Source organism: Dryobates pubescens, chromosome 11 (genome assembly GCF_014839835.1).
Source record: "Dryobates pubescens isolate bDryPub1 chromosome 11, bDryPub1.pri, whole genome shotgun sequence".
NCBI classification, from domain to species: domain Eukaryota; kingdom Metazoa; phylum Chordata; class Aves; order Piciformes; family Picidae; genus Dryobates; species Dryobates pubescens.
In genome coordinates this window covers 32,655,453-32,683,381 of record NC_071622.1, presented here as the reverse complement: position 1 = coordinate 32,683,381, position 27,929 = coordinate 32,655,453, and the positions used below count along the sequence as shown (strand labels likewise).

The window sequence follows — 27,929 nt, the reverse complement described above, 5'->3', positions numbered from 1 at the left end:
TGGGCTCGGGGGCGGGATTCTGAGGGGGGGTTTCCACCCTGGACAAGGCTGGGATTGCAAAGCCTGGAGGAGCAGCATCCTACAGAAGCACCAGTCCCACCACAGCGATGACCATGAGGAGCCCAGCCAGAATACAGATGCTGATGAAGATGATGTCACTGGTGTCCTGGCTCTTGATGTCCTGAGTGACTGTCACTTCCCCTTCCCGCTGCGGGACCTCCAGCAGGTTTTCCACCTGGCTGAGCCTGGCTGGGTCAGGGCCGGCGATGAGGGTGGCTGAGGCTTCCTTCCTCTTGGGCTCACACTGCAGCTCGTACAGGTGGATGTCCTCCTGCTCGCCCGCCGAGAAATCCACATAGAGGGTGCTGACGATGACGGCTGTGTGGTTGCGCTTCTGCAAGACAAGGGCCACAGCTCAGCAGGGCTTTCTGCTGCTCCTTTCACAGAATCACAGAATCAACCAGGTTGGAAGAGGGATCATCAAGTCTGACCCGTCACCCAACCCCATCTAATCAACCAGACCATGGCACTAAGTGCCTCATTCAGTCTTTTCTCAAACATTTCCAGGGACCTCGACCCCACCACCTCCCTGGGCAGCCCATTCCAATGCCAATCTCTCTTTCTGGGAAGAACTTCTTTCTAACATCCAAGACTAAACTTCCCCCTGTACAGCTTGAGACTGCATCCTCTTGTTCTGTCACTGTTGCCTGGGAGAAGAGACCAACCCCCACCTGACTACAACCTCCCTTCAGGTAGTTGTAGACAGCAAGAAGGTCTCCCCTGAGCCTCCTCTTCTCCAGGCTAAGCAACCCCAGCTCCCTCAGCCTCTCCTCACAGGGCTGTGCTCCAGACCCCTCCCCCCAGCTTTGTTGCCCTTCTCTGGACACATTTCACAGGGCTTGGGAGGGCAGTTGCCCATGGATCCCACCAACATCTCCTGGGAAGTTGGGAGATGGACTCAGAACTCCTCTCTGCAGCAGCTGCTAACCATCTACTCAGCTTGCTCTAAAGGAGGGTTTGCCAGCCGCTTACCTGGGATTCGGTGCCGCAGGTGTCGAACCTGGCATGTATCTTGAAGTTCTCGCCAACTACCTGGGCTGCACAGGAAGGGTTCCCCAGATAAATCCTGTTCCTCTCCAGCTGGGCCAGGGCCTGCACAGGGATCTGGATGTGGAAGTCTGTCCGGGTGCAGCTGACGTTCATGGGCATAACTGTTGGGACAGAAAAGATGAAGGTTGGTCAGGGATTTCCCCAGGCTCAGTGCAGAGCCCTTTTCAACAGTCACTGTCCCCAGCACACTGATGGCCTCCTGAGTTTGCTGTGCACCTCACAGTGCCTGGTGTTGCTGCTGCTGCAGGTCTCACATGATGAGTGAGCTACACCCAAAAAGCAGAAAGCAGAATTTTAGGTATTGCTGTTGCAGCCCTGAACTGTGCTGAGGTTAGGCAGGGCTGGCTCACAGGCAGTGCCCTGGGGAGAGACACTGCCAAACCTCTCAAACCTTGTCCTCCTTCCCAGTTCCCTGAGTGACACCCAAGTGCCAGGAAACACTGACATGCTGGCACTGCCACAGGCAAGGAAGGGTTTACTCTGTGAGAGCAGCCACTCTCCAGCATTGCAAATCCAGCAAAACACTTGAGCTGCTGCCCAGGATTAGATCTCGAGAGCTTTGCTGATGACTTGCTGTGGGCACAGAGCTCCCCTGCACACTGCACCACCTCTGCAGGAGAGACAGTGCTGAAATGGAGCAGATGCATCTCAGAGGACCCCCACACCTGCCCCAGAGTGATGTAGCTACATGGCTGCCACATGGATCCTGAGGAAGAGTGAGGTGAGGTGGGTCCCTGGCCCTGGGGTGTCCTTCCAGTCCAGGTCTTGTCCCAGGCATCACCAGTCTTACGAGTCTTATGCCCCAGGTCTTATGAGGAGCAGCTGAGTGAACTGGAGTTGTATAGCCTGGAGAAAAGGAGGGTGAGGGGAGACCTTCTTGCTCTGCACAACTCCCTGAAAGGAGGTTGTAAAGAGGTGTGGGTTGGTCTCCTCTCCCAATAACGAGTGATAAGACAAAGACAAAATGGCCTCATGTGGCACCAGGGTAGGTTTAGGTTGGATGTTAGAACATTTTTTTCCCCAAATGGGGTTGTCAAGGCCTGGAACAGACTGCCCAGCAAAGTGGTGGAGTCACCATCCCTGGAGGTGTTTAAAAGACATGTAGATGGAGTACTGAGGAACATGGTTGAGTGGTGGACTGGGCAGTGCTGGGTTAATGGTTGGACCTCATAATCTCAATGGTCTTTTCCAGCAGAAATGATTCTCTGAGCAGCCTTCCACCTCCCCCAGAATGTTATTTTTGCTGGGGAGCTAGCAAACACTGCTCAAGGGGAGCTGCTGTTGAGCTGCTCATGATGCTGAGGAGTGAGGCATTGAGCAACCCAGGCCTCCCCCATCAGTCTCCCTCTGGCACCATATTTGGCCCCTCTGGATGCAGAAAGCATCCACGCAAGGAAAGGAGCAGGGAGGAAAAATGCCCCATACTTTAAAGTTAATCCTCACTCAGCTTGAGCCAACCACTTGGGCTGTATAAATTATTGAGTTCTTTCAGCTCCCTCTGAATCTTGGCCTCCTGAAACTGGTGAGATGCAATAAAATCAATACCCCAAACCAGTGTCCCTTTGCTTCGCTTAGTGCATTATAAAACCATTAGAAGATTCACCAAATAACTGAAGTGCATTAGATCAGGAGGAGGGGGAAATGGATCCTCTCTCCTGGCATGAAGGCTTTCATTCAGATGGCTATAAATCACATATGCCCAGCCCAAGCCATGTCCTTCCATGGACCTGAAAGGAAAATATCTGCATGGCTGAAGGGCTGTGGATAGAATAATAGAATCCTTTTGGTCAGAAGAAACCTTTAAGATCAAGCCCAATGATTAATCCAGTGACTGCCAGGTCACCATTAAACCATTTTCCTCAGCATCACATCTACATGTCTTTTAAACACCTCCAGGGATGGTGTCTCCATCCTGAGCAGCCTCTTCCAGGGCTCAACAAGCCTTTTGATGAAGAGTTTTCCTACTATCCAACCTAAACCTCCCCTGGTGCAGCTTCTCCTGTCACTTGTCACCTGGAAGACCAACCCCCACCTCATTTCAGCCTCCTTGCAGGCAGCTGCAGAGAGTGAGAAGGTCTCCTCTGGGGTGTGGACATGGAGGATGAAAGAAAAATACCTGCATGGCTGAAGAGTTCTGCACGTGGACATGGTGGCCGAGGTGCCCCTTTGCCACCAAGGGCTCTCAAGGAAGGCAATGGTGAAGGGAGGCTGGTAGCTGCCATTGTGAGCACCACTCTGTTGGCAGGGTGATGGTGGATGGATGTCTCCTTCTCTGGAGACTTTCAAGACCCATCTGGATGTGTTCCTGTGTGACCTGTGCTAGATTCTATGGTCCTGCTCTGGCAGGGGAGCTGGATTTGATGATTTTTGAAGGCCCCTTCTAACACCTAACATCCTGTGACCCTATGTGCCATGCAGGCTGTGATCCTATGTGCAAGCAGGTGCCCAAACTGCCAGGCAAAGGGAGCAGGCAGCATCAGCTTTATAGAGGAGGCTTGGTTTCACTTCCAGCCTTCTCTCTTCCCTCAACACATATCCAGCAGCATGCAATGGGGGCTGCAGGAGCCTTGGGCAGCTGGGAGAAGTTACACCCCTCTCTGTGATGGGGCTGCCCCTGCTTTTCAGCTAGCATCCCATCTATCTGTCTGCAAGCTTCTCTGCCAGGAATGAGGTTTCTTTGTGACCACACACAGTGAGGCTAAGATTCCTCTCCCTGCACACTGCTGTAAACCAGCAAGAAGCAGCACAAGGACAGGGACAGACCTGCTGTGCACACCAAAGCTTAGATGTCTGGTAAAGCCTTGCTCCCTGTAAGGCCACAGAGGCTCAGGACAAAACTCTATCCCATCTCTTACTCCTAAGAGCCACACCCCCTCAAACTCCTTCTGCTACACTGGAAAGAAGAACAATTTTGCTGCTGAGGGACAAAAGCTCATAAACATGGGGCCAAGCACCCCCAGCTCCTGTGCTGCTGATCCTGCAGCCCTGCTCTGGCTCCAGCCAGCCTGCAAGGCTGTCCCTGCCTGAGGCATCCCTGACACACAGATCAGCTCAGATGTAATTATCATGAAATACAAGGAACACCATAAATTTGCTGGCTTTGGAGGTGCAAAGGTTGGCAAATACATCAGAAAGGTTACAGACCACTCCTCCTACCAGCTGTAGATGCTCTGATTGGGAGACAGGGCACAGCAGCGGTGGGGAGGTGGCTGGCAGGGCTGGCTGGCTGGGGTTTATGTCTGCCTGCTCGCTGGGCAGCAGGGAACAGGGCTTTCCTTGGGCTTTGGTTCCTTAACACCCCCCCCAGGTTTTCTCTCCTTCATGCCCTGAGAGGAGCAGGAGCATGGCAGCGGCAGAGATGCAGGGAGGAGAAGCTGGAAATCGTCTCCTGAATGCTAACCACGACGTAGATCACATCATGCACTCTGGGACAGCTGGAAATCACCTTTTCTCCAACCCACCCCTAAGAAGCCACGTGCAGACAGCTATCACAGGATCACAAAATCAACCAGGTTGGAAGACACCGCCAAGATCACCAAGTTGAACCAATCACCCAACCCTATCTAATCAACCAGACCATGGCACTAAGTGCTTCACCCAGTCTCTTCTTAAGAACACACCTTCAGGGACATCAACCCCACCACCTCCCTGGGCAGCCCATTCCAATGGCCAATCTCTCTTTCTGGGAAGAACTTCTTTCTAAGATCAATCCTAAACTTCCCCCTTCACAGCTTGAGACTGTGTCCTCTTGTTCTGTTCCTGGTTGCCTGGGAGAAGAAACCAACCTCCACCTGGATGCAACCTCCTTTCAGGCAGTTGTAGATAGCAATAAGGTCTTTCCTGAGCCTCCTCGTCTCTAGGCACAGGCACTGCACAGTCCTTCTGGCAGTGATGTGGTCTCAAGCATGTCCTGATGGAAGTAAAGCACTGAGGAGCACCCAAGTGAGACTTTACCTCCCACGTAGGCAACGGAGAAGCCTCTCTTGGCCGTGTTGCGGTCAGTGTGGAGGACCAGCAGCAGCTGGTTGCTGCGGGAGGTGAGGGGGGCCAGGCTGTCGCGCCCGCACCACCGCCCCACCAAGGACCCGTTCTCGGTGCTGCCCTCGAAGGCAGCCAGGTGGTCGTAGTCACAGCTGCCCGTCAGGCTGCTGCGGCCCTCCAGCTCCATGTCCAAGAAGAAGACCTTGATCCGGTAGCCCAGGGGCAGCTGGATGCTCCACTGGCACTTGAGGTTGTTGGGGTAGAAGCTGGGGTACTGGGGGCTGGAGAAATTCCCTTTGATGGTGGTGAACACCTCCTGGCACTCGCCTGCTCAGGGAGAAAAGGAGAAAAAGAAAAACATTAAGGCAGGTGTAAGAGTCCCCTGGGTGTGGATGAGCTGGGGGATGAGCAGGCACTTGGTTTCTTGCTAAAGGATGCTCTGCCCTGCACCTCACTGCTCCCCAGCCTTGCGTTTGGCCGACGGACACCCATCAGTTTTGGGGGATGGAAACACCCAAGGTGGCCACAGCCCTACGTGGGCAGATGAGCAAACCCCACATCCCCAGGGAATGGCATCAGCAAGGGAGAAGGGTGGCTCTCGCTCAGGGGAAAGACAGCCCAGGGCCTGGGAGAGCCTCCCAGCCATCCTGGGAGGATGCCATTTGCATTGGGTGGTGGTTTGCACTTCATATCAGCATCTCATAAGCTCTCCTCCATGAGGGCCAGCATCTCCACCTTGGGCACCTATTCCCGTGTCCTTCCCACCCCCCCACCCTGCTGAGACTCCCGCACCTGAGTAGAAATGAGCCTTGAAGCCCCTGCCACCGATGTTGAAGTCTGACTTGAAGAGGATGAGGAGGTGTGGGGTGGAGGAGACGGTGCGGGGTGGCCGGCTGCTGCCGCAGTAGCGTCCCAGGCGGGGGGCAGCGGCAGTGGGGCCATCGAAAAGGGCCACGAAGTCAAAACTGCATCCCTGGCCCCCCTCCACCTGGAAGTCAGTGAACACCAGGGTGAGGGGGCCAGCGCCAGGCCCTCCGATCCTCCAGCGGCACTCAGCGTCGTTGGGGTAGCTCTCGGGGTAGCGGGGGCTGGTGATCTCCCCAGACAGCCCTGTCAGCTGCCCGCCACAGGCATCTGTCGGGAGGCAGAGATGATGAGGATGGTGGAGGAGAACAGGTGGATGGATGGTCCCCCCCCATCCCTACCTACTACCTTTCTGGTAAGCAGCAGCAAAGCCGTGCTTGGCCACGTGGCGGTCGGAGCGGAAGACGACGGCCATGACGTGCCAGGCAGAAGAGAAGGGTGGAGGAGGGCTGTGGCCACAGAAGGTGCCCAGGAGGTTGCCTCGGTCCCGGGAGGCCCCATTGTAGACCTGGAGGTAGTCATAGGCACAGGTGTCGTGGTACTCCAGCTCGAAGTGACTGAAGGAGAGCAGGACGGAGGAGCCCTCGGCCACCACGATCAGCCACGTGCACTCTGTCTCATAGGGGTACAGCCCTGGGAAGTTGGGGCTGGAGAAGTTGCCAGAGGGTGCTGAGAGCACCCCTCCACATTTGATGCCTGGAGGACACAGAGGTGGGCGTAACATTCCCCTTTCCAGATGCATAAAAGGACGAAGGCAAGGTGCACAGCATCCATCCATCCCACCACTGGCACTACCCAAACACCAGTGCCCTGCAGACCCCCACTGGGTTTGCCACCCCTTCTCCATGGCAGACATGTGCCCTCCATCACCCTTCATCCCTCCCCCACCTTCTTCTCCCACTATTAGCCCTGAGCATCCCCATGGCATAGCTGCAGCAGGGCTCAGCTGTACCCGTGAGCTTGTCCTGCCAGCATCCCTCCATCTGTTTATTGCTGGGATAAAAAAAAGCAGGAAGTTGGTTTGGAAGGCTGGGTGCTTCCAGGCTCACTGGTGCCCTGACTGCCCAGGTCAGGTTTATGTCTTCCCCCTGATGATACTTCCTCCATATGATGATGGTGTTGGTGAACTGAAGCTGACAGAAACAGGGGTGAAGGGCTTGATGTGTTTAACCACGAGTTCTGCAGGTAGGGATCGATTCCCTAATGAAATCTTTATCCTGAGACACTGATGTTATAAAATAAGGCAGGGAGGGAGGTGACAGCCACCTGCCCCTGAGTCTGATTAGGGTTGGGGTGAAGGGTCTGATACAGTGGGCACATGCATCATGTCTGGGAGGGAGTAGGTCCCAGGAGACAGGTGTGGGCTCCCAGGCATGGCTGGGTGCTCGCTGCCATCAATCTGGGACAAGTATATTGCAAATCAATAGTCAGCCAGCGTGCTGCTTTTCATCACGCTGCCTCCTGTGGTGACCTCCTGGTGAGGGGGGCTCCTGTGGGTGCAGATGGGTAAGGGGCTGCAGTTCGTGTGTGTTGGCACAAGCAGCAAAGCTGGCCAGAGCTAAAATCACCCTGCTAACTGCTGGGGGTAGGCAATGAAGTAATATGAGGCTGGTTACACAGGAAGAATGCTACTGAAATAAACAGCCAAGAAGGGAGCATGGGGGTAGGGGTGGGGGGCTGAGTAACCAGGGGGCTGGCAGATCAATGGGTTAAAGGCTGGGAGCCTTAGGGTGCTCCAGGAAGCCCAGATACATGCAGACAGTAGGGTGAGAAGGCAGCAGAGGGCAGGCAGAAGGCTGCTTGCCCCCCATTTTGATTTCTGCCACAGCCCTTTTGTGAGAAAGGCTCTACCCTTTTCAGGAAGGGGCATTGCTCATTAGCCAGGTTACTGTGCTGGGCTGGCCCCCACTGCCCCTCACCCCGCTATGTTATCTTCTCACTGTGCCCCATGTCCCAGGGAGCCATTATCCCAGGCAGGGCAGGGTGTATTACATGCCCAGCAGCACACACATATATACATCTGGTGTGCAGCTCCAGGAGTCACCAAATCCTTCAGTAGAGCATCTGTGCAGCAGGACAGGACATCCCCCACCTGCAGCCTTGAGTGAAGCAGAAGCTCCAGCAGTGCCCTGTACGGCAATGGCAGACCCCAGCCTGAGCAAGCCCCTCTCCTTCCACGGGCTGAGACCTGGGCCCTGCTCGCACCCCAGAGCCACTGCAGCACCCACAAACAGCCCTCTCCCCCCTGGGAAGCAAAGGTGCCCATCTGCCCTGCGGTGCCCACTGGGAGATGGGCTCTTACCTCTGCTGGGAGCATCCCCGAGAGTCCCGCAGAGCACAGCCAGCGCTGCCAGGCAGCCAGTCCCCAAGCACCCCATCCTCTGGCAGGCAAATCTCCCCTCACTGGCACCTGAGCATCCTTTTGGAGCTGTCTATCTGGGAGGAAAAGAATAAATAAAGAGAGAAATAAATAAAAAGCAGCAGGACTTTAGAATTAATAGCAGAATGAATAATTCATCACTTGTTTCAACTAAGAGCAGCAAGGTAACTTGATCTATTCCTCCCTTCCTTCACTCAGTTTTAATGATCTGGATCAAATGTCCCAAGGATTTACACTATAGCAGATACCTTGTCAATACACCATATTTAGGAGCAATATTAATGTTACAGATAGGGTGTGCAAAGGCAGTAAGTCTGGGCTGACAGTATGCCCTTAAGGGGCAATGAAAATAATTTAGCTTGCCAGGCAAGCCAGCCAACCAAAATGGGCATTTCAGACACAGCAGGGAAAAGCTCCTCAGGAATTAACATGATTTATCCTGCAGCACCCACTGCATAAGCCAAACAGTGGCAAAGGCTGGAGAAACAGGGCCATGGCCACATCTCCAGGCCAGCATCCCTGCAGCAAGAGCCCAGCTCTGTGGGATGCTCAGCCTGGGAAAGCAGCAGCTGTGAGCACTGAAGAGAGCAAACCCCACCTCTCCTGAGGAGAAGCAGAGGGCAAAAAACCCACTGATTGTTACAGAATCTGCTAAGGCCCTGGAGAACCATGTTCTTCCATGCTGCCCCGTGCTCCTCCTTGCCCAGGCTCTTGGATGCACCCAGCCAAAGGTAACCAAGCCCCCGGTTCAGTGGGGATGAAGTGCTCCTTGTGCTATGCCATGTTAGCTGGAGCAACCCCAAACCCAGCAGCTGCTGGGGTCCTTCCCCCTACCCAGGAGAGAAAAAAAACTTTCCTGCTGCCATAGCCCACACCCAGATGAATGCCAGGGAAGAAAAACCCATGAGGCCTTCCCTGGTGTGAGCAACCTGTGCTAAAAAAGTCACCTTGAAAGCCACCAGTGCCTGTAAATCTCAGGCTGGGAGACAAGTTGCATTTATTAATTAAGCAAGGAGGATCGATGCCTGAGACATTTCCTGTGGATTAATGATGGGCTGGGAGGAGCTGATGGCCTGAGGTGCAGCAAAGGACCATTAACGCCAACTGGTTGTGAATCCCCAGGAAATGCTCCATGCCAAGGTCGTTAAGTGCCTGCCTGTACTTCTGGGTGATAATAACAACAACATTGGTACAGGCTCTCTCCCCACTGCCTGGCCTTGCTGGAGCCATGCTGAGATCATTGGGGCATCCCAGACAAAAGGCCTCCATTCTGAGCCCAGCTGAGGCAGAGGACACGGAGGCGTCTGTCCTGGGACTCTGGGCACTGTGTCACCCCACAAGTAGCAGGAGTTCAAACAAGAAGATGCAAGGCAGCTCTCCCTGTGCAAAGCTCTGGGAGATGGCTGTGACATTGGCACATCTCCCCCTAGACCTCTTAGAGTCACAGAATCCTAGGGGTTCACAGAATCACAGAATGTTAGGGGTTGGAAGGGACCTTGAAAGATCATCCAGTCCACCCCCCCTGCCAGAGCAGGATCACCTGGAGCAGATCACACAGGAACACATCCAGGTGGGGTTTGAATATCTCCATAGAGGGAGACTCCACAACCTCTCTGGGCAGCCTGTTCCAGTGTTCTGTCATCCTCACAGTAAGGAAGTTTTTTCTCATGTTGAGATGGAATTTCCTGTGATTGAGTTTATATCCATCGCCCCTTGCCCTGTCACTGGGTATCACTGCAAAGGGCCTGGCTCCACCCTCCTGACAGCCACCCTTCAGGTATTTGTAGACATTGATCAGATCTCCTCTCAGCCTTATCTTCTCCAGACTAAACAAACACAGGTCTTTCCTCATAAGAGAGCTGCTTCAGTCCCTTCATCATCGTTGTGGCTCTCTGTTGAACTCTCTCAAGCAGTTCCCTGTCCCTCTTGAAGTGGGGAATCCAGAACTGGACACTTTTCCAGACATGGTCTGATTAGGGCTGAGTAGAGGGATTCCTCTTAGGGACACTAAAGAGCTGAATTGGCAGCTTCCCTTGGAGAGATCTGTCCCAGTGCCCTGTACAGCACATGCAGAGCCAGCAGGAGAGGTCTGGCACCACAGTCCATGTTGCAGGTGTCTCTCCTGGGCATTCCCATAGCATGACCCTGGCTCAGCCAGGAGTGCTCAGCCTCCCAGCCACAGTCAGCTGGACCTAGGGACAATGTGCTCCCTGCTTCTCCATCACTGCACAACTGAGCAGCAACACCCTCCAGCAACACCCACTGTCCTCCAGCCCTCCCACTGCCAGCCTCAGTGTCAAGACACATCCCAGCATGGATGCAGTGCTGGGCACACCAGTACCTATGGGGTAGCTGGAGGGAGGGAGCTGCATCTCAATACCCCCAGGAGAGGGGGGGGTCTGGGCTGTGCAGCACAGCAGCTGTGTCCCCCTCCCAGGAGATGCCATCCATCAACCACTGGCAGATTCACCCTCTCCTGACCTGGGGACAGCCCTTCCCCAGCTGGGCCTGAATCCAACAGCACAGAGCCAGGAGAGAGGGTGGAGGGAGGTTGAGGGCAATGAGATGCAGCAGAAGAGTGCAGCTGGAGGGATGGAGGAAAGCTACAGAGGACCCAGGATGGTCCTTCTGCACAGAGGTCTGGCTGGAGGTGGTCTGGATCAGCCCAGGGTGCTCTGGCTCCAGCCAGAAACACGTTGGGTGATTGCAAGGTGTGCCACATTGGGGCTGCCTCTGTTCCTCTGTGGGCAGCTTTATAAATCCTGAGTCAAAAAGGCATTTGATTCATTTAAATAGAAAGGATGTGATCAGGACTTGTGAGACTTCAGAGGAGATCAAAGGTTTAAACACAGTCCCCAGGAGAAACAAGAATTATTTAGGCAGGAAATAATGAGATGAAATTAAGAAGGTATTTAAGCTGCACGAGGAAGAAGGAAGCGAAGCAAAGCAGAGCCTCTCTCCCAGCACAGTGCTGCACAGGCAGCAGAGACTTCCCAGGAGGTGGCCAGAGCACTGGGGCACCCTGCCAGCACCTCTCTACCCTGGCCTGGCAGCAGCCACCCACCACTGCAGGGAGCTCACACCCCCCTGGCTCCACAGCTTGCTCAGTCACCGACAGCAGCACCAGCATTTGCCTATGGAACTGCCATCACCGAGTAATTCCTGCCTCCAAGGGGAAGCAAACCTTTCCTCTTCCCTCAATACGGAAAAATCCTGCCTGAGAGCTTTTCCATCTCGTGTTCCTTTGCAGGAACGACAGGCAAGCCTCTGAAAGGAGCTGTCGCCACGGGGGACAGGGTTAGGATGAGGGAACTCGTATGGGAGTAAGCCTAAGACATGACAAAAGGCAGGAGGGGGAAGGGAGAGGAGGGCAGAGAAATGGAGAACAAAGCGTCCACAGGCATTTTAAAGCCCCCCCCTCGAATTTTTGCTTCCAAGGACATCATCTCCCCCACAGAGACCGTCTCGCAGGGACCCCGGGTCCCCTCGGGCGCGCCGAGCCGGCAGGCACCGCCGCCTGCCGCTCCGCCTGCAGCCTGCCTTTGCAGGATTGCAACCCGCAGCACTCACAGCCTGCGCCGTCTCTCACCACCCTCCCTTTGAGCCGGGAACAAAGGCGGGAGGCTTCGCAGCAGAACGGCCGGACCAGCTGGGGAGGGCTGCACGGCGGTGGCCCATATGTGCTGAAATACCCAGCCAGATTGGGGGGGCACCGGGAGGCACAGCCCCCAGCTTGCGCGCAGCAAGACGTCGCCTTCCCCCCGCCAGCCTGGAGCTCGACTTCGAGCTTTTGCAGAAAGCCTGGGTGGAGTTTCAGCAAAAAGAAAGGCAAGAATGGTTAAAGCAAGAGGGACGAGAAGGAAGGTGTTCAGGTGTCCCTGTTTCCCAGCTAGGGCTGAAGTAGGGAGAGCGAGTGGAGAAAGCAGCTCCTGATTTTGCCAGCCCCATGCTGCACAGAAGCACCTCCACTCCACAGTGGCTTAGGCACACCAGGCAGAAAGGGACCTGGGGGTGTTGGTTGACAGCAGATGAACATGAGCCAGCAGTCTGGCCAAGAAGGCCAAGGGCATCCTGGCCTGCATCAGGAATAGTGTGGCCAGCAGGAGCAGGGAAGCCATTCTGCCCTGGACTCAGCAGTGGCTAGGCCACACCTTGAGTCCTGTGTCTGGTTCTGGGCTCCTCAGTTCAAGAAAGATGTTGAGTTGCTGGAACATGCCCAGAGAAGGGCAACAAAGCTGGGGAGAGGTCTGAAGCACAAGCCCTATGAGGAGAGACTGAGGGAGCTGGTGTCTAGCCTGGAGAAGAGGAGGCTATGGAGAGACCTTATTGCTCTCTACAACTACCTGAAGGGAGGTTGTAGCTAGGTGGGGGTTGGTCTCCTCTCCCTGGCAACCAGCACCAGAACAAGAGGACAAAGTCTCAAGCTGTGTAGGGGGAAGTTTAGGCTTGATCTTAGAAAGAAGTTCTTCACAGAGAGAAAGGTTGCCCATTGGAATGGGCTGCCCAGGGAGGTGGTGGGGTTGACATCCCTGGAGCTGTTTAAGAAAAGACTGAATGAGGCACTTAGTGCCATGGTTTAGTTGATTACATGGGGTTGGACTTGATGATCTTGGAAGTCTATTCCAACCTGGTTGATTCTGTGATGAGAGTCAAGAACTTGCCTTGAATTGAAGGCAGACAACTTCCCTGGATTTCTCTCAGCCTGGGCAATCTCAGCATGGGATGAACTGGGAATGAATGGGAAAACATAAGGGCATGCAAGAAGGTCGCATTTCCAGGTAAGCATGGAGGTCTAAGAAGGTAAAGGAGTGGACAGCAGATGTCTCAGAGGAAAGGCAGCAACTTCTTTGGCTGGATCAGGAGGAAGAGATGAGGGCCCTCAGGCTGGATGCTGTGCCTGGGCAGTTGCAGGGCTGCTTTCCTCCAGGCTCTGTGCTCTATCCCCTGCCTCATGGGGAAGCACCCCAGCAAAGCTCTGTGAAGCCTTCACACCTCAGGTTGTGTTGCTGTAGGCTTATGGCACCTTCCTGGGCACCTCTGAGAGGCCTGTGACAAAAACAAAGAGCTGTCTGTTTGAGAAGAGGTCCCCTTTAATGAACACCACTTAGGGGACATGGAAAGCAATCAAGCATCCTCCCCAGCAGAGACAGCACCTACAAGCCAGATGCTTTCTCACAAAGTTTTAGGACATGCTCTCTCTCTCCAGGCAGCAGGTCAAGGGTGAATCATGTGGCCTGGCAATGCAAGCTGTGCTAGGGCAAGAGGACAGCCTGATAGAGTCCTCAGTGGGCATCATGTATAACTCCATCCCCAGGTATGACTTTTTCTGCACATGGTTGGAAGGGCATTTCTCAGAGGACATTGGTACCTTGTCTGCCTTCTGGTGTAACTGAGGCTCAGAGAGGTTGACTCAACCTGCCTGGCATCACCCAGCAAGATGACACAACCAAAATGAGCCCTGTGGACTCCAGAGTAATGGGCCAGTGCTCTGCTGTTCCTGCAGCCAGGCAGTCATCTCCTTGAGGACTGAATCTCTCCTCTGGACACCTAACAGGGCACAAGATCAGTGTAGACTAGCAGGGGTTGCAAAGCAAGACATTGACGTTCATATTACAGCAGAGCTGTGGACTTGGAGGCCTTTTAGTACCCTTAGGAGATCTCAAAGTTGCATATGAAGACTTCCACTAACATTAGAATCATAGAATTGTTGGAAGGGACCTCAAGGATCATCTAGTTCCAGCCTCCCTGCCATGGGCAGGGACACCTCACACTACAGCAGGTTGCCCAGAGCCACATCCAACCTGGCCTTAAAATCTTCCAAGGATGAGGCTTCTACAACCTCCCTGGGCAACCTGTGCCAGTGTCTCACCACCCTCATGGGGAAGAACTTCTTCCTAACATCCAACCTGAATCTCCCCATTTCTAGTTTTTTTTCATTCCCCCTAGTCCTATCACTACCTGATACCCTAAAAAGTCCCTCCCCAGCTTTCTCGTAGGCCCCCTTCAGATACTGGAAGGCCACAACAAGGTCTCCTCAGAGCCTTCTTTTCTGCAGTCTGAACAGCTCCAACTCTGTTTGTGCTCCAGCCCTCTGATTACCCTTGTGGCCCTTCTCTGGACACACCCCAGCACCTCCAGATCCTTCCTGTAATAGGGGCTCCAAAACTGGACACAGTACTCCAGGTGGGGTCTCACCAGAGCAGAGTACAGGGGGAGTATCACCTTCCTCGAACTGCTGGCTTTGCTTCTCTTGATGCAGCCCAGGATGTGATTGGCTTTCCAGGCTGCAAGTGCACACTGCTGGTCCATGTTGAACATTAACCATGCTGCTCCCTGAGGTGTGGGTGATTGTAGAAGCCACTTTGGAATGGTTGATCCTTAAAACACTCTCAAGAGTGAGAATCATACTAGAGGCAATTCCTTGATCCCACAGCCTGTGAAAGAGTATGTACAAGGAACTCAGCTGACCAAGACAACTGACTGAGCCATGTCTGCAGAGAAACAGGGACACCCAAGGCTGGACCTAAGATTCCTTAGGTCAGGAATATCCTGCTAGAAGACAAACCAAGAATTTTCTTCAATTCCTGCAGCTTTCAGGTATCTCTTCATATCTTCATTGAATGCAGAAGAGCCACAGATTAATGCAAATGGCTTCCTCTGACAGGAATTTATTACTGTCTTTAGCAGGCCCTCGTCGAGACGCCCGGCGTAGGTGTTCTCCTGATAGCTCCAAGGAAGCTTTTCCAGTGATGTTTCCTGAGAAGACAAAAGGGATGCAGTGTGTCATGTTAAAAAGGACAATTAATTGCTTACAGCCTAATCTCCCTCTTCACCTCAGAGTACTTCACAGGATCTCTGTCTCCCTTATGACTCCATCTGGGTAGAAGAGACCAACCCCGAGAGCTACTTTCCTCTTCCAGAGCTCAGGCACCCTCCTCTTCCAGAGCCCAGGTCCAAGCTTTCCCTGTAATGAGACCTGGCCACTCACTCAGAGTGGACTGAAGAAAGTCAGAGCGTGACTAGCACCAAAATACAATGCAGAATCTTCTCCTTTGAGAACCACTTCTCACTGTGCCTTTTCCATTCCCAAATCCTAAATCCCAGGTTTATTCCTCTCTATTGCCTCTTCCATTCCCAAGCCTCTTTCCAGTCCCAAGTCTCATCTTCCTTGACCAAAATTGAAGGAAGCCAGCCCTGCTCTCAAGACACCTCTGATCTCATGAGGAATGTTAGACCCCATGGTGTTAGATCCAGTGAGGACTCCCCTGCTGCTGTTAATTAGAAGCAGAAGGTGCTCAGATGCGGTGGTGACAGGCGGCAGCACGAAATACTGGGACAGACAGACAGATAATTCCCAAAAGGGAGGATAAAGGAATCATTGCTAGACCACACCAGACCTGCTGAAAGCAGAGAGGAGAGGGAGAGATGCACACAGGGGGCAGGCAGTGTTGACAGGGGTCAGGTGGGTTTCTTGCCCTTCACTGATTGAATTTCAAGACCTCCTCGGGCTCCTGAGACAGCACAGTCCTGCAAGGGCTAGGTAAGCTCTGCCGCCACAGACAATCACCACTCACTCCTAGGAAGGAGCCTAAATCACACTTTTCTCTGTGTCCCATCTCAACGTGCCAAGGATGCATGTGGAACATAATGTATGAGGCAGATCCACCACGAGAGCTACAAAAAAAAAATGATTCATCTGAGGAACTAAAAATGCAATGGGATTCATTCCCTCAGCATAAATAATTCTTTCTGTATCCTCCCTGCAATGAATCCTCATCTCTGACAGAGATAATTCTCAGCTTCCAAATCTGGGCAGAACAGCAGCAACTTTGGGACCCACCAGAATGAAAAAAGACTGCTCCAAATGTAAGACCACTGAGAAGTATGCCCTCATCCCATGGATTGGGCTTGAAAAGCAATTTTACAGAGAGGGAAACAACTTAAAGTTTAAAAATGGGTCAGCTGGGAAAAATAATTGCTGGGAAGTCAGTGCTAACATACTGAAAGACAAGAGCTCTGGCCATGAGCAATGAATAGAAAATAAGGAACACAAAGGTGATGCAAGGGCTGGAGCACCTCTGCTGCGAGGATAGGCTGAGGGAGCTGGGGTTCTTCAGTGTGCAGAAGAGAAGACTCCAGGGGGACCTCAGAGCTGCCTTCCAACACCTGAAGGGGTCACAGGATGTTAGGGGTTGGAAGGGACCTTTGAAGATCATCAAGTCCAATCCCCCTGTCAGAGCAGGACCATAGAATCCAGCACAGCTCACACAGGAACACATCCAGATGGGGCTTGAAAGTCTCCAGAGAAGGAGACTCCACAACCTCTCTGGGCAGCCTGTTCCAGTGCTCTGGGACCCTCACACTGAAGAAGTTCCTCCTCATGTTGAGGTGCCTCTGCCTCCTCTGCTCTTCTAACAGAATCATTAAGGTTGAAGAAGACCTCTAAGAGCCTTGAGTCCAACCTCCAGCCCATCACCACCATGCTCAAGTAAGCATGCCCTGAAGTGCCATTTTTACATGGTTTTTGAGCACCTCTGGGGATGGTGACTCCACCACCTCCCTGGGCAGCTTTTTCCGATGCCTGAGCACTCTTTCAGTAAAAAACTGTTTCCTAATATCCAATCTAAACCTCCCTGGTGCAACTTTAGGCCATTTCCTCTTGTCATATTGCCAGTTACTTGAGGGAAGAGACCAACACCCACCTCCCTCCAGCCTCCTTTCAGGTAGCTGTAGAGAGCAATATTGTCTTCCTCAGCCTCCTCTTCTCCAGACTAAACAATCCCAGCTCCCAGAATTAATTCCCAGTCATCAAGTATATTTTGTCATCATAAATCTGCTGCATATTCCCAGGTTGCTGCCAGACTGGAGAATTTCAGGCAAGCAAGTGTTGCTGCTTGTTCCTCTTCACCTCACAGGATCCTGGGGTGCATTAAGAGGAGCATGTCCAGCAGATCGAGGGAGGTTCTCCTTCCCCTCTACTCTGCCCTAGTGAGTGGAATATTGCTTGCAGTTTTGGGCTCACAGTTCAAGAGGGACAGGGATCTGCAATGGAGGGCTATAAGGATGGTGAAGAGGCTAGAGCACTGCCCTATGAGGAGAAGCTGAGAGCCCTGGGGCTGTTTAGTCTGGAGAAGAGAAGACTGAGAGGGGATCTAGTAAATGTTTATAAATATCTGATGGCTGGGTGTCAAGAGGGAGGGGACAGCCTCTGCTCAGTTGTGCCCTGTGATAGGACAAGGGGCAATAGATGTAAACTGCAGCACAGGAGGTTCCACCTCAACATGAGGAGGTTCCACCTCAGAACCTTCACACAAACACACCTTGTAGTCATTGATTTACCTGGCTTAGGACATAACGTATTCTGACGTTCCAGTAGCGAGCCAGATCCTGGAGAAGAGGTCTCAGATAAATGCTGTCAAATGTAGGGAAGCAGCCCACAAGAGTCACAAAGGTTTCATCCTCTTCATCTGCAGTTATGGACTGCAGTATGGGAAGCATGGGTGCGAGGCCGGTCCCGGATGCAAGCATGAGGAGTTCTCCGTGCTAGCAACAGAACAGAGTTCAGAATGAGCTGTGGGGGCTGCAAACAGAGTGCTCATTGCCACTTCCTTCTTGCTGTCACACTAGCAGAGGGTCCCTCAAGAGAGAGAGAATGTATCAGAAGGTCATGAAGTCAATTCAACTCTCAGGATGTGTTTGTCTGCAGAGGATTACAGACAGCACTCTCAGGGTTTATGTATCAAATCTAACCAAACTCTGTTTTACCCAAATCTAAACATTTATCCTCACTTTAGCCTCGATTTCAGCTCAATTGTATTTCAGTTTTGATTCTGCAGCACACTTTGCTGACCCACTGTGGGTTGTTTTCCCACTGGAAATGATCCCTCTGTTTATTTTGGATGCTGCCAAGTACAGCCCTGCATGTTCTCTGGAGGAAATGGTTTCCTCTCCATCCTGAGCCATGGATCTTCCTGGTGCATTATCTCACTTTTCTCAGAGGGCTACCAGCAGCACCAAGTGCTCCCCACCTGTAAGAGGGGACCTCCACTCCACAGGAATTAGGGATTTCAGGCAGTAAAGTGCTGTGAGGAGGAAGACAGAAGGTCCCCAGCTGCCAGGCAGTGCATCAGTGTCAGAACTGGGGCTTAAGTCCCTATGAAGCCCTCAGAGGTTCTGTTTTGACTGGGTAGTTTATTGTGAACTGATCAAATCTGCCTGAGTCTGAATCCTGTGATACTGGCAGCAAATGGAGACAAATCAGTTTTGCAAATAGAGACAAATCAGTTTTGCTCTGATACTGATATTTGGCACCTATAAATCCTAAATTGTTCTACAGCAAGGTGTTCTGAAGCTTCCTCAGGTGCTTTGCAAACTGCAAGTACACAGATCACCCAGAAGGTCCTTGAACACAGCCACTTCTAGGCATGACTGCTGTGTTCTGTCCCAAATGGTTATCTGGAAGCTTTTAAGGAGAGAACAGTGGCCTAAAACGGCAGGGAGAGTATTTTGGGAAGCAGGACACAATGCTCTGCATGGAGCTCAGCCACTGGGATTTTTACAGCCTTATTTTTGTTGGGTTTGGGGAGGGAAAAAGCAGCAAAACCCTAAGGCTTTTGGATCTTAACGATCAGTGTTTCAATTTCACTCCTCATTTGAAAGGTCAGAATTAAGTAACTGAATTAGTATGTGTGAGAAGCCTTCTCCTGAAACTGGATCTGCCTTTCTTTGCAGCAAGGCTGGTATCAGCAGGTGGGATCAACAGTTGCAGAGTGGCTGGGTGACACAACACCTCACTGGAGCTGCTGTAGTTCAGAGAATACCCAAGAGAGGAGAAGATCAACACCTCCCCTTCGCTTCTGCTCACTCACAAAACAGCAACGTGCCTCAGACAAAGCAAGAACTGATCCAAGCTCAGTACTGGTGCAGAGTGAGCTCCCTTTGTTCAACACATCAGGAGTGCCTAATGGAAGCAAGGAACAGAGAGCCTGCCTAATCATTTCCAGGCTCCTGTCCACCTCCCTCTCCTCTTCCTTCTTAAATATTCTCCAGTTCAAAGAAGGTTGACTGCTAATGCTGCAGTACTGTACAGCAACCCAAGAAGTCCCTAAAATACTCATAGAATGGTTCAGGTTGGAAGAGACCACAGAGATCATCTACTCCAACCTCTCAACTAGACTCAGCTGCTCAAGGCCTCATCCAACCTGGCCTTCAACACCCCCAGGGAGGAGGCATCCACAACCTCCCTGGGCAGCCAGTTCCTGAGTCCCACCACCCTCCTAGTGAAGAGTTTCTTCCTAAGATCCAGTCTAACCATGCTCTCCCTCAGTTTCAAACCATTCCCCTTTATGAAAATTCCCTCTGCAGCCTTCCTGTAGGATCCCTTCAGCTATTGGAAGGCAGCTGTAAGGTCCCCCTGGAGTCTTCTCCAGGCTGAACAACCCCAACTCCTTCAGCCTATTCTCACAGCAGAGGTGCTCCAGACCTTGGATCATCTTTGTGGCCTTCCTCTGGCTCTCTCCAACAGCTCTGTGTTGTTCTTATGCTGGGGACACCACAATGGGACCCAGTATTTGAGATGGGGGTCTCACAATAGCATGAAATCATGAAAAGAGCTATCAAATCAATGCCTTCCCCTTGGATCATTAAACAAAGCAAGCTGCCACGAGCTGGCACATCCTACATCTCTTAGGGAGCTAACCTGGTTAGGTCGATATGGGAAGCCTCCAAAGGGCCCACGCCAGAAGACCACATCTCCTTTCTTCCAGGTTTTGATGTACTGTGACATCAGCCCAGCTTTGTAGCACTAATAAAAAACAGTGCACAAAAGGAAAGAATAATTAGACTCTGTTGGAAAGTTTCCCAGCTTAAAGTCAATTATAAAGTTACCTACATTTAAACAAGAAGGGGACAAAAAAAAAAAAAAACCCAAACCCAAAACAACCAAAAAACCCCACCCCAAACTCATTTCATGCATTGAAAAAGAAAGCTCATTCTATTTGAAAAATAACTCAGAAGTTATACCCAAAACAAAGGCATTTAAATTAAATCACATTGGACCCATTCCAGCCTGACTAGAATGTAAACACAACCCACTCTCCTGCAGTCTGAATTTCCAAAACTGGAAAAAGCTTATCAGAGTTCTTGCTTACAAAGCACAGAGAGATGAGTGTCTTGAATGCAAAGCACAGTCCAAGCCTTCAAGTGCTCTCCAAATCTCAGGGTATGGGGTCTGGAAATGCCCTCTGGGTACCGACAGTTATATAAACGCTGCAAAGCTCTTGCTTTTATTTCAGTCTCCCAGATGCTGTTTTGCTACAATTAGTGACCCAAAGTCAGGTTTCTCATTTGCAAGACCCTTGTTTTCAGAACAGATCATCTGGATGCTGAAGGATGCCTTCCATTTAAAAAAATAGAAAAGAAGTTACTGTGGGCCTCATGTAACAAAATGAGGAGTTAAAATCTGCCTTACTTTCTACCAGGCACGAACAAGATCACCTAGGCTTTTGCCTGGAGGAATACTGACCTCATTTGTGACTGCTGAGGAAGGGTCAGTGCTTGCTAGAAATAGAGGAGCAAAATTAAGGGCTCACCCAAGCAGCCTTGCTGCTCTGTGCTATATATATGTTTTTTAAAGGTATGACCACTTGATGGGTAATGAGAACAGCCACAGCCTATGGGACCTGGCTGGAGAACAAGGGCTGATCCAACAGAAAGAGCAGATAAGTCCAACAGATGTGGCAACAACTGGTCTCACACAGTGGTGATGCTGCTGCTAAGGCTGAGGAAGAGCCACACAAGCAGAGGTCAAAAGATGAGATGTGACACAGGCCCTGAAAGACTCCAGCCCTGACGAAGGGAGCGTGTTTTAGGGTCTCTTCTGCACAAGCGTTGGACGGAAGCCCAGATCCACAGCCCAGGGCCTTGGCTGGCCACCAAGCTGCACTGCAGGCAAACAAAATTGGGCAACCACAAAGAAGCTGAGAAAATGTGAATGAGTAAGCATGTGCTTGTGCTTGCAGGGAGTGTGATCTAATAGAGAACACAGATCACAGTATCACAGTACATTAGAAGTTGGAAGGGACCTCCAGAGATCATTGGGTCAAACCCCCCTGCCAAAGCAGATCACCCAGGGTAGTCTGCACAGGGATGCATCCAAGCAGGTTTTGAATGTGTCCAGAGAAGGAGACTCCACAACCTCTCTGGGCTGCCTATTCCAGGGCTCTTTCACCCTCACTGTAAAGAAGTTTCTCCTCATGTTGAGGTGAAGTCTTCTACGTTCAAGCTTGTACCTGTTGTTGTCTTATTAGTGCACACCACCCAAAAGAGATTGGCCCCCTCCACTTGACACCCACCCCTCACATACTGATAGACATTGATCAGATTCCCTCTCAGTCTTCTCAAGACTAAACAGCCCCAGAGCTCCCAGTCTCTCTTCATAAGGGAGATGCTCAAGTCCCTTAATTGTCCTCGTGGTTCTCTGTTGGACTCTCTCCAGCGGGTCCCCGTCCCAGATACTCCTCTCCTTCTCCTAACAACCTCACTTAAACAAGATACCCAAAGTATGAGGAACTATTAGCAGCAGCTGTTAGAATCAATGAGTAAATGGGTAATGAACACATCCAGGCTCTGAGTTTTATGTTCTGGGCAGGTACTCATCCACCTGCATCAAAAGAGTAGTAGTTGATATCTACCTTCTTCAAATATATATGGAAACCCAAAGCAAGAGCAGGAAAAGTCAGCCTCAGTTACTGCTAATTCCCAACAGAGCAGGGTAATGGAAACTAAAACAATCCTTCTTTCACCAAAATTATTTCCAAAAACTGAAGTGAGAAGTGATTGAGTGGGCTTAAAATGATTTTTTCCCCCCCCCCCTTCCTAAATAGAAAGAAAAAAAAATAATTATCTCCTGGGGGAAAATTTCTACACCCAGTTTTACATGGAGCGAAACCCTAACATTATAAAATCACTCAAAAAGAGGGTTATGCCCTGTAAATGGCAACTCCCTCACTCTTTAACTGTAGTATCACAAATGCAATGCTCTAATAACAGGAGGCAGAGGGTTTGAACAGTGCTTGGATTGCATGGTAATAATAATATAGCACTTTCCAAAATTGCCTGAATGGTGTGAAATCCACCACAACCTACAGGGTGAGTTAGAAAAACGGCTGCTTTACACTGGGTGTTACCAACCTCCTTTGTCACTGCCAGAGAATAACTACAGCTCCTTTTGGGATGAAAGGGTCTATATAAAGGGAAGGTATCATTACAATCATTACTATTATTATTGAAATGCAAAACCTGGGAGTAATAAGCAAGCAGAGATGAAATTTCACTCATCCTGTGAACGTATCCTATTAACGCGCCTCGAATGCAACGTTTCTCTCCCCTGCCACACACCCCAATTGCCACAAGAACGGTGAAATGACCCTCCCAGGGGTGTCCTACAGAAGCTGTACACTTTTCTAAACAACAGGGTTTGTGTTTCAACCTACAGTGCACAATAAACCCCAAAATGTGAAATCCTGGAAGACAGGCAGATGATGAGTGGTCACGAGTGGACATGAGCAGGCAGTGTGAGCTTGGAGCCCAGAAGGCAAATCACATCCTGGGCTGCATCAAAAGATGTGTTGCCAGCAGACCCAGAGAGGTGATTCTGCCACTTTGCTCTGGTGAGAGTACTCCTCACCTGGAGTACTGCATCCAGCTCTGGAGCCCTCAATATAGGAAGGACATGGACCTGATGGAGCATGTCCAGAGGAGGGCCATGAAAATGATCAGGGGGTTGGAGCACCTCTGCTGTGAGGACAGGCTGAGGGAGCTGGGGGTGTTCAGCCTAGAGAGGAGGCTCCGGGGAGACCGAATAGCTGCCTTCCAGTACCTGAAGAGGGCTACAGGAAGGATGGAGAAAGACTGTTTGCAAAGGCCTACAGTGACAGGACAAGAAGCAATGCCTTCAAACTAGAGAAGAGCAGATTCAGAGTGGATATCAGGAAGAAGTTCTTCTCTATGAGGGTCGTGGAACACTGCAATAGGTTGCCCAGGGAGGTGGTTGAGGCTCCTTCCCTGGAGATATTCAAGGTGAGGCTCAAAGAGGCCCTGGGAAACCTGATGTAGTTGGGGATGCCCTTGCTGACTGTGGGGAGGTCAGACCTTTGGAGGTCCCTTCAGGCCTGGACCATTCTATGATTCTCTGCAAGGCACTTGGGACACCCAGCACTCTACATTGTGCACCCATACTGAAGGCTGTGCCTGCCCTGAGGAGCCACCAGTGACACACAAAGGCAGTATCACAAACATCTTCCCCAATTTGACATTCTCCACACACACTCATCATTTATGAGGGCCCTGCAGACTTGCAGTCAAATTTCCAGCCAAGTTCTCCTATTAAACCCTTTCAAACTCAACCAGCATTTGGGGGGGACCTCCAGGAGGGTTAAAATGGCCAAAGTGAGGCTCTACCACCCAGTCCACCCCAACAGGTGCAGCCTGTGCCCATGGGCCACAGGGACCCTCTCAGACTGCAGGCAGCTACAGAGCCCTGCCTGCAAACCAGAAACAGCTGCCTGCTGCCTGTCCACATTTTTTAAACAAAATGAAGTGTTCTTCAAGCAAAACACAGAGGGGAAGGTAACAGCTGGGCAAAGGCTTCCCAAAACCAGTGGCTCAAATGGGCTGACAAGTGGCTGTGATTTCAAAAGACAGACTGAAAAGGCAGAAGTGAAACCTGGGAAGTGAAATGGGCACCTCTTTCCATGCTGGTGACCACAGGGCTCTCAAGAGGCTCTCCCAAACGCTTAAGAGGGCTCATGTGGCAAAGCACTTGTTTGTGTGTCACCTTCCTCTGCTTTCAGTTTTGTGGGGGGAAAAAAAAAACCCTGCAGTTTTTAAATCAGCAAAGCACCACTGCTTCAAAACACCACAGAAATGGTCCATGAGGGATTTGAGAGAGTCTGGCTTGACGCACTGACAGCTGTGCTTGGTTCCTAAAGGAAATCCCTGCACCTTGGACTCCAGTGCATGTGGCACAGGCTTACTTACTTTTATTAAAACTTCAAAGTACCCCTCTGCATTCCCTGGGCTGATTGGAGTATAGGCTCGCTGGACCTCCAATCCATCCACCACTCCTCTGAGGAGAGAAACAGGAACCCACTGTGAGTCAGGCCATCAACCGGCATTACCCAACTCCTGCAGTTCTCTGGGGAGACGAGGGAGGGAGGCAGCAGGTCCTCTTCTCAGCAGCCCAGCCCGTGCACAGATGCCAAACATTTCCCTTCCAGCGGTAAAAATCCGGGGGGAAACATAATGGCTAAATGCACCTTTTGTTCTCCCGATGGTGGCCCCAGCTGTACCAAACATTCTCAACACAGTCCTGGAAAGAGCATGTTTGAGATGTTTAGTGAGGAACAGTTGAACGTACAAGAGTGGCAAAGGCAGAGAAAAGGGAGAGAAAATGCTTTCAGGGATAAATTTGCTGTCTCTTCTGGCCCGGGGTCTAACTTCCTTCTGTACCTAGACAGCATCTGGCAATTAAATGGTGAGAGCTAGGGCACAGCCTTGATCTGAGGTCTCATTGATACACACTGTGTTCTCCTGTAAGCATCCTCTTTCCATGGAATATATCCACCTTGCTCTTTGCTGCCGACTGTGATTGACTGAAGTGACCAGGTGTTCAAAAGGGGACTGGACGTGGCACTTGGTGCCATGGTTTAGTAGTCATGAGATCTTGGGTGACAGGTTGGACCTGATGATCTTTGAGGTCTTTTCCAACCTTATTGATTCTGTAATTCTATGACCAAAACCTTCTCCTCTGCTGCATGATGAGAGATGGCTGAAGGGAGAAGGGTGTACTTTCAGCAGCCAGCTGTACACATCAGCTGTTAACGCACAAATAACGTCAACAGATAGAGATCAATGGCATCGTAACATGACTTTTTCTATCTGGCAATGATCACCACAGATGGCTGAGAGAGACATAAAACTTTTCCCAAGTGGCCCCTTTCTGGCAAGCAATAAACTACACAGTGGGGTTGTTCTGCTAGAAATCAGGAACCCCCTGGACATCGTGGTAACACCCTGGGCACTGAGTTGCCCCCGAGGTACGGGGTGTAACACACCGAGCTCTGGGGTTAAGTGCAGCTCATTGTCTTCATTCCAACATGCTGGAGTAAATAATCTGTTGTAAAATCTATTCCTTTTAGTCTTTCTTGCTGCAAATGGGTTTTCTTAATCACAACTGGTTCTTTCTGACCCACTGACGCAAGGATAATGCTGAAGAAAAATACAGCCCTTGGAACGGCTTTTACCATGAAATTAGCAGAGCTAGCAAGCTCACAAGTTCTTTCAACTGCATCATTGTGTGGAGGTACAGAAATTATGATTTGCCTGGTATGAAGCCTTTGTCTATTGACAAACCCCTCTGTACTAGGTTACATAATGCAGCCTGTTTAACTGGCAGAGAAAACAATACCTTAACACGATATGTTGTCCTAAACGCAGTCGCAGGCTGCTATTTCCCGGCAATTCAAATCTGTACTGGTAGGTGTCCTCTGTTAGCTGCTCCACCGAGCTTATGTTGAATGCAGTAAATGTATCTGGATTCAGCTCTGAATTATTGCTCTGCAAGAACAACAATAAATAATTACTTGCTTTAGATGGTGCCTTTTATTATTTCATTTCTTCCTCTGGAAGCAAACGTGCCTGCTAATTTAGCGCCAGAAGATATTCAGGCCTCCAGAAGAACGCCCATTAAACGCTGGGGCCCAGCACAAATTCCAGCTCTCTGCTGATTCATTATCATGTTCTGCAGCGTGCACTTCGGGATCTTGCATTCCTTCCCCACCTCCCCTCTTTGTAAATTACTTTTTATTTACCATTATTATTTTTTTTTCACACCTAACAGCCAGGTCATCCTATGATGATTCACTGCAGCTGGAAACAAGAGAGAACCCTGACAGCACTGCTTTGGGGACAGCTCTGAAACCCACCCCCCACTGATGACCACTGCAAATAGGGAATACTGTCAGCTGTTTCAGCACTGATCACTTTTGCTTGACCCAGCATAGAATCATAGATTTGTTAGGGTGGGAATGGACCTCAAGGATCACCTAGTTCCAACCCCCCTGCCATGGGCAGGGACACCTCTCACTACAGCAGGTTGCTCACAGCCACATCCAGCCTGGCCTTAAAAACCTCCAGGGATGAGGCTTCCACCACCTCCATGGGCAGCCTGTTCCAGTGTCTCACCACCCTCATGGGGAAGAACTTCTTCCTGACATCCAATCTGAATCTACCCATTTCTATTTTTTTTTTTCCATTCCCCACGGTTAATCCTATCTAAAAGGGCACTGACAAGTTTCAAATCATGCTCCAAAGACAACTACTCCACCACACACAATGCAGCCTTTTTTTTTTTTTTTGGTCTTTTCTTTTTGTGTCAGCCTCAAAATACAAGCCTTGAAAGTCAGGAAGAGATGAAAAAGGTCAGACAAACAGAGTTTCTCTGAGGAAACAGTCAGAGAAAATCGTGGCTCTTTGTACCTTCCACCAATTCCCACTTACAAAGAGGCTGGCTTTGGCTGGCTGGGGTACACCAGCAAGGGGAGGCTGCACACCCAGGGCTGTAATGCGACACCAGGGTGAATTCGACACTTGGAAAATCACATTACAGCAGGGAGAGGGCAGGCAAGGGGGAGGGTCGCTGTGAAGGCAGAGTTTGGGGAATTGCCTTTCCAGCCTTCTCTTAAGGCAGGGCTTTAATCTGTCGCCGCATCCCTCGCCCATCACCACAGCCCCACATGCTAACAAGTATGATCAAAGCACAGGCTCCAGGATGTGATGAAGATAAATTGACCTGCTCCTTCTTCTCCATGAGGAGGCTTTTGTCTTGCTTTGCTTTGGCCCTCTCCCATTGTGCAAGCTCCTTCTCATACACATCATAGATGCAGGGTTTGCAGCCGCTGCCGCAGCACTGGGATGGAGAAGGTTCCTGAGGTTTCAGAGCCAGCCAGTCCTGCTCATTTCCACTCATTGTCTGTAAAACACAAGCCCTGCATCAAAACCAGCATGATGAAGAGTGGCAAATGCTCATCAGCCTGCCATTATTTGAAGGACTTAGAAAAAAATCTCTCTTAAGCATCCTGCATACGTATCTCAGGGACTGAGGGAACCGAAAACCTGTGAGCTGACCCAGGGCCTGCTCTGCTCCCTCAGCCGCTGTCTCTGCCACTGTCCAGTGCAGAAGTGCCAGGCATTGCAGCAACTGCACCAGACCTGCACAGCAAGACCCCAGCCCAGCCTCAGACTCTGCTGCCCAGTGAAAACTACCTCCAGCAGCAGCAGGCACACCCTTACTCCTGCTCGTTCTGCCGTGGTGATTTCCTGCAAAGGGGTGGCTTGGTCACCTGGAGCAGAAAGACCTTGGAAATCTGCAGCTCAGTCCATGAGAACAGGTAAACCCCAGCCACCGAGATGCGGCCTTCTGGAGCACAGGTTTGAAATGGGAGGAGGGCAGCAAGCTGAAAGTGGGGCTCAGAGCAAAACGTGCTAAAGTCACAGGCAAATCAGCGCCAGTTACAACCAGATTTGAGCCTGGCTT

The 27,929-nt window shown here is 51.1% G+C and overlaps 2 protein-coding genes across 2 annotated transcripts; both read right to left on the bottom strand.

The window, feature by feature from the left end:
- Window positions 1-19: 19 nt before the first annotated feature.
- CDCP2 (CUB domain containing protein 2) lies at window positions 20-14,991 on the bottom strand. The gene is made up of 7 exons (XM_009908033.2): window positions 14,901-14,991; window positions 8,258-8,391; window positions 6,304-6,651; window positions 5,884-6,225; window positions 5,065-5,418; window positions 1,033-1,211; window positions 20-394 (listed from the first exon to the last, which is right to left on the bottom strand). The coding sequence occupies exons 2-7, from the start codon at window positions 8,331-8,333 to the stop codon at window positions 80-82; spliced, it is 1,614 nt and encodes a 537-aa protein (XP_009906335.2). The 5' UTR covers window positions 8,334-8,391; window positions 14,901-14,991; the 3' UTR covers window positions 20-79.
- LOC104307007 (NADH-cytochrome b5 reductase-like) lies at window positions 14,819-27,376 on the bottom strand. Its single transcript, XM_009908031.2, has 6 exons — window positions 27,186-27,376; window positions 25,803-25,951; window positions 24,374-24,461; window positions 20,034-20,138; window positions 17,675-17,878; window positions 14,819-15,091 (listed from the first exon to the last, which is right to left on the bottom strand). Exons 1-6 carry the CDS (start codon window positions 27,360-27,362, stop codon window positions 14,888-14,890), a joined length of 927 nt encoding a protein of 308 aa, XP_009906333.1. The 5' UTR covers window positions 27,363-27,376; the 3' UTR covers window positions 14,819-14,887.
- Between the last annotated feature and the right edge of the window lie 553 nt (window positions 27,377-27,929).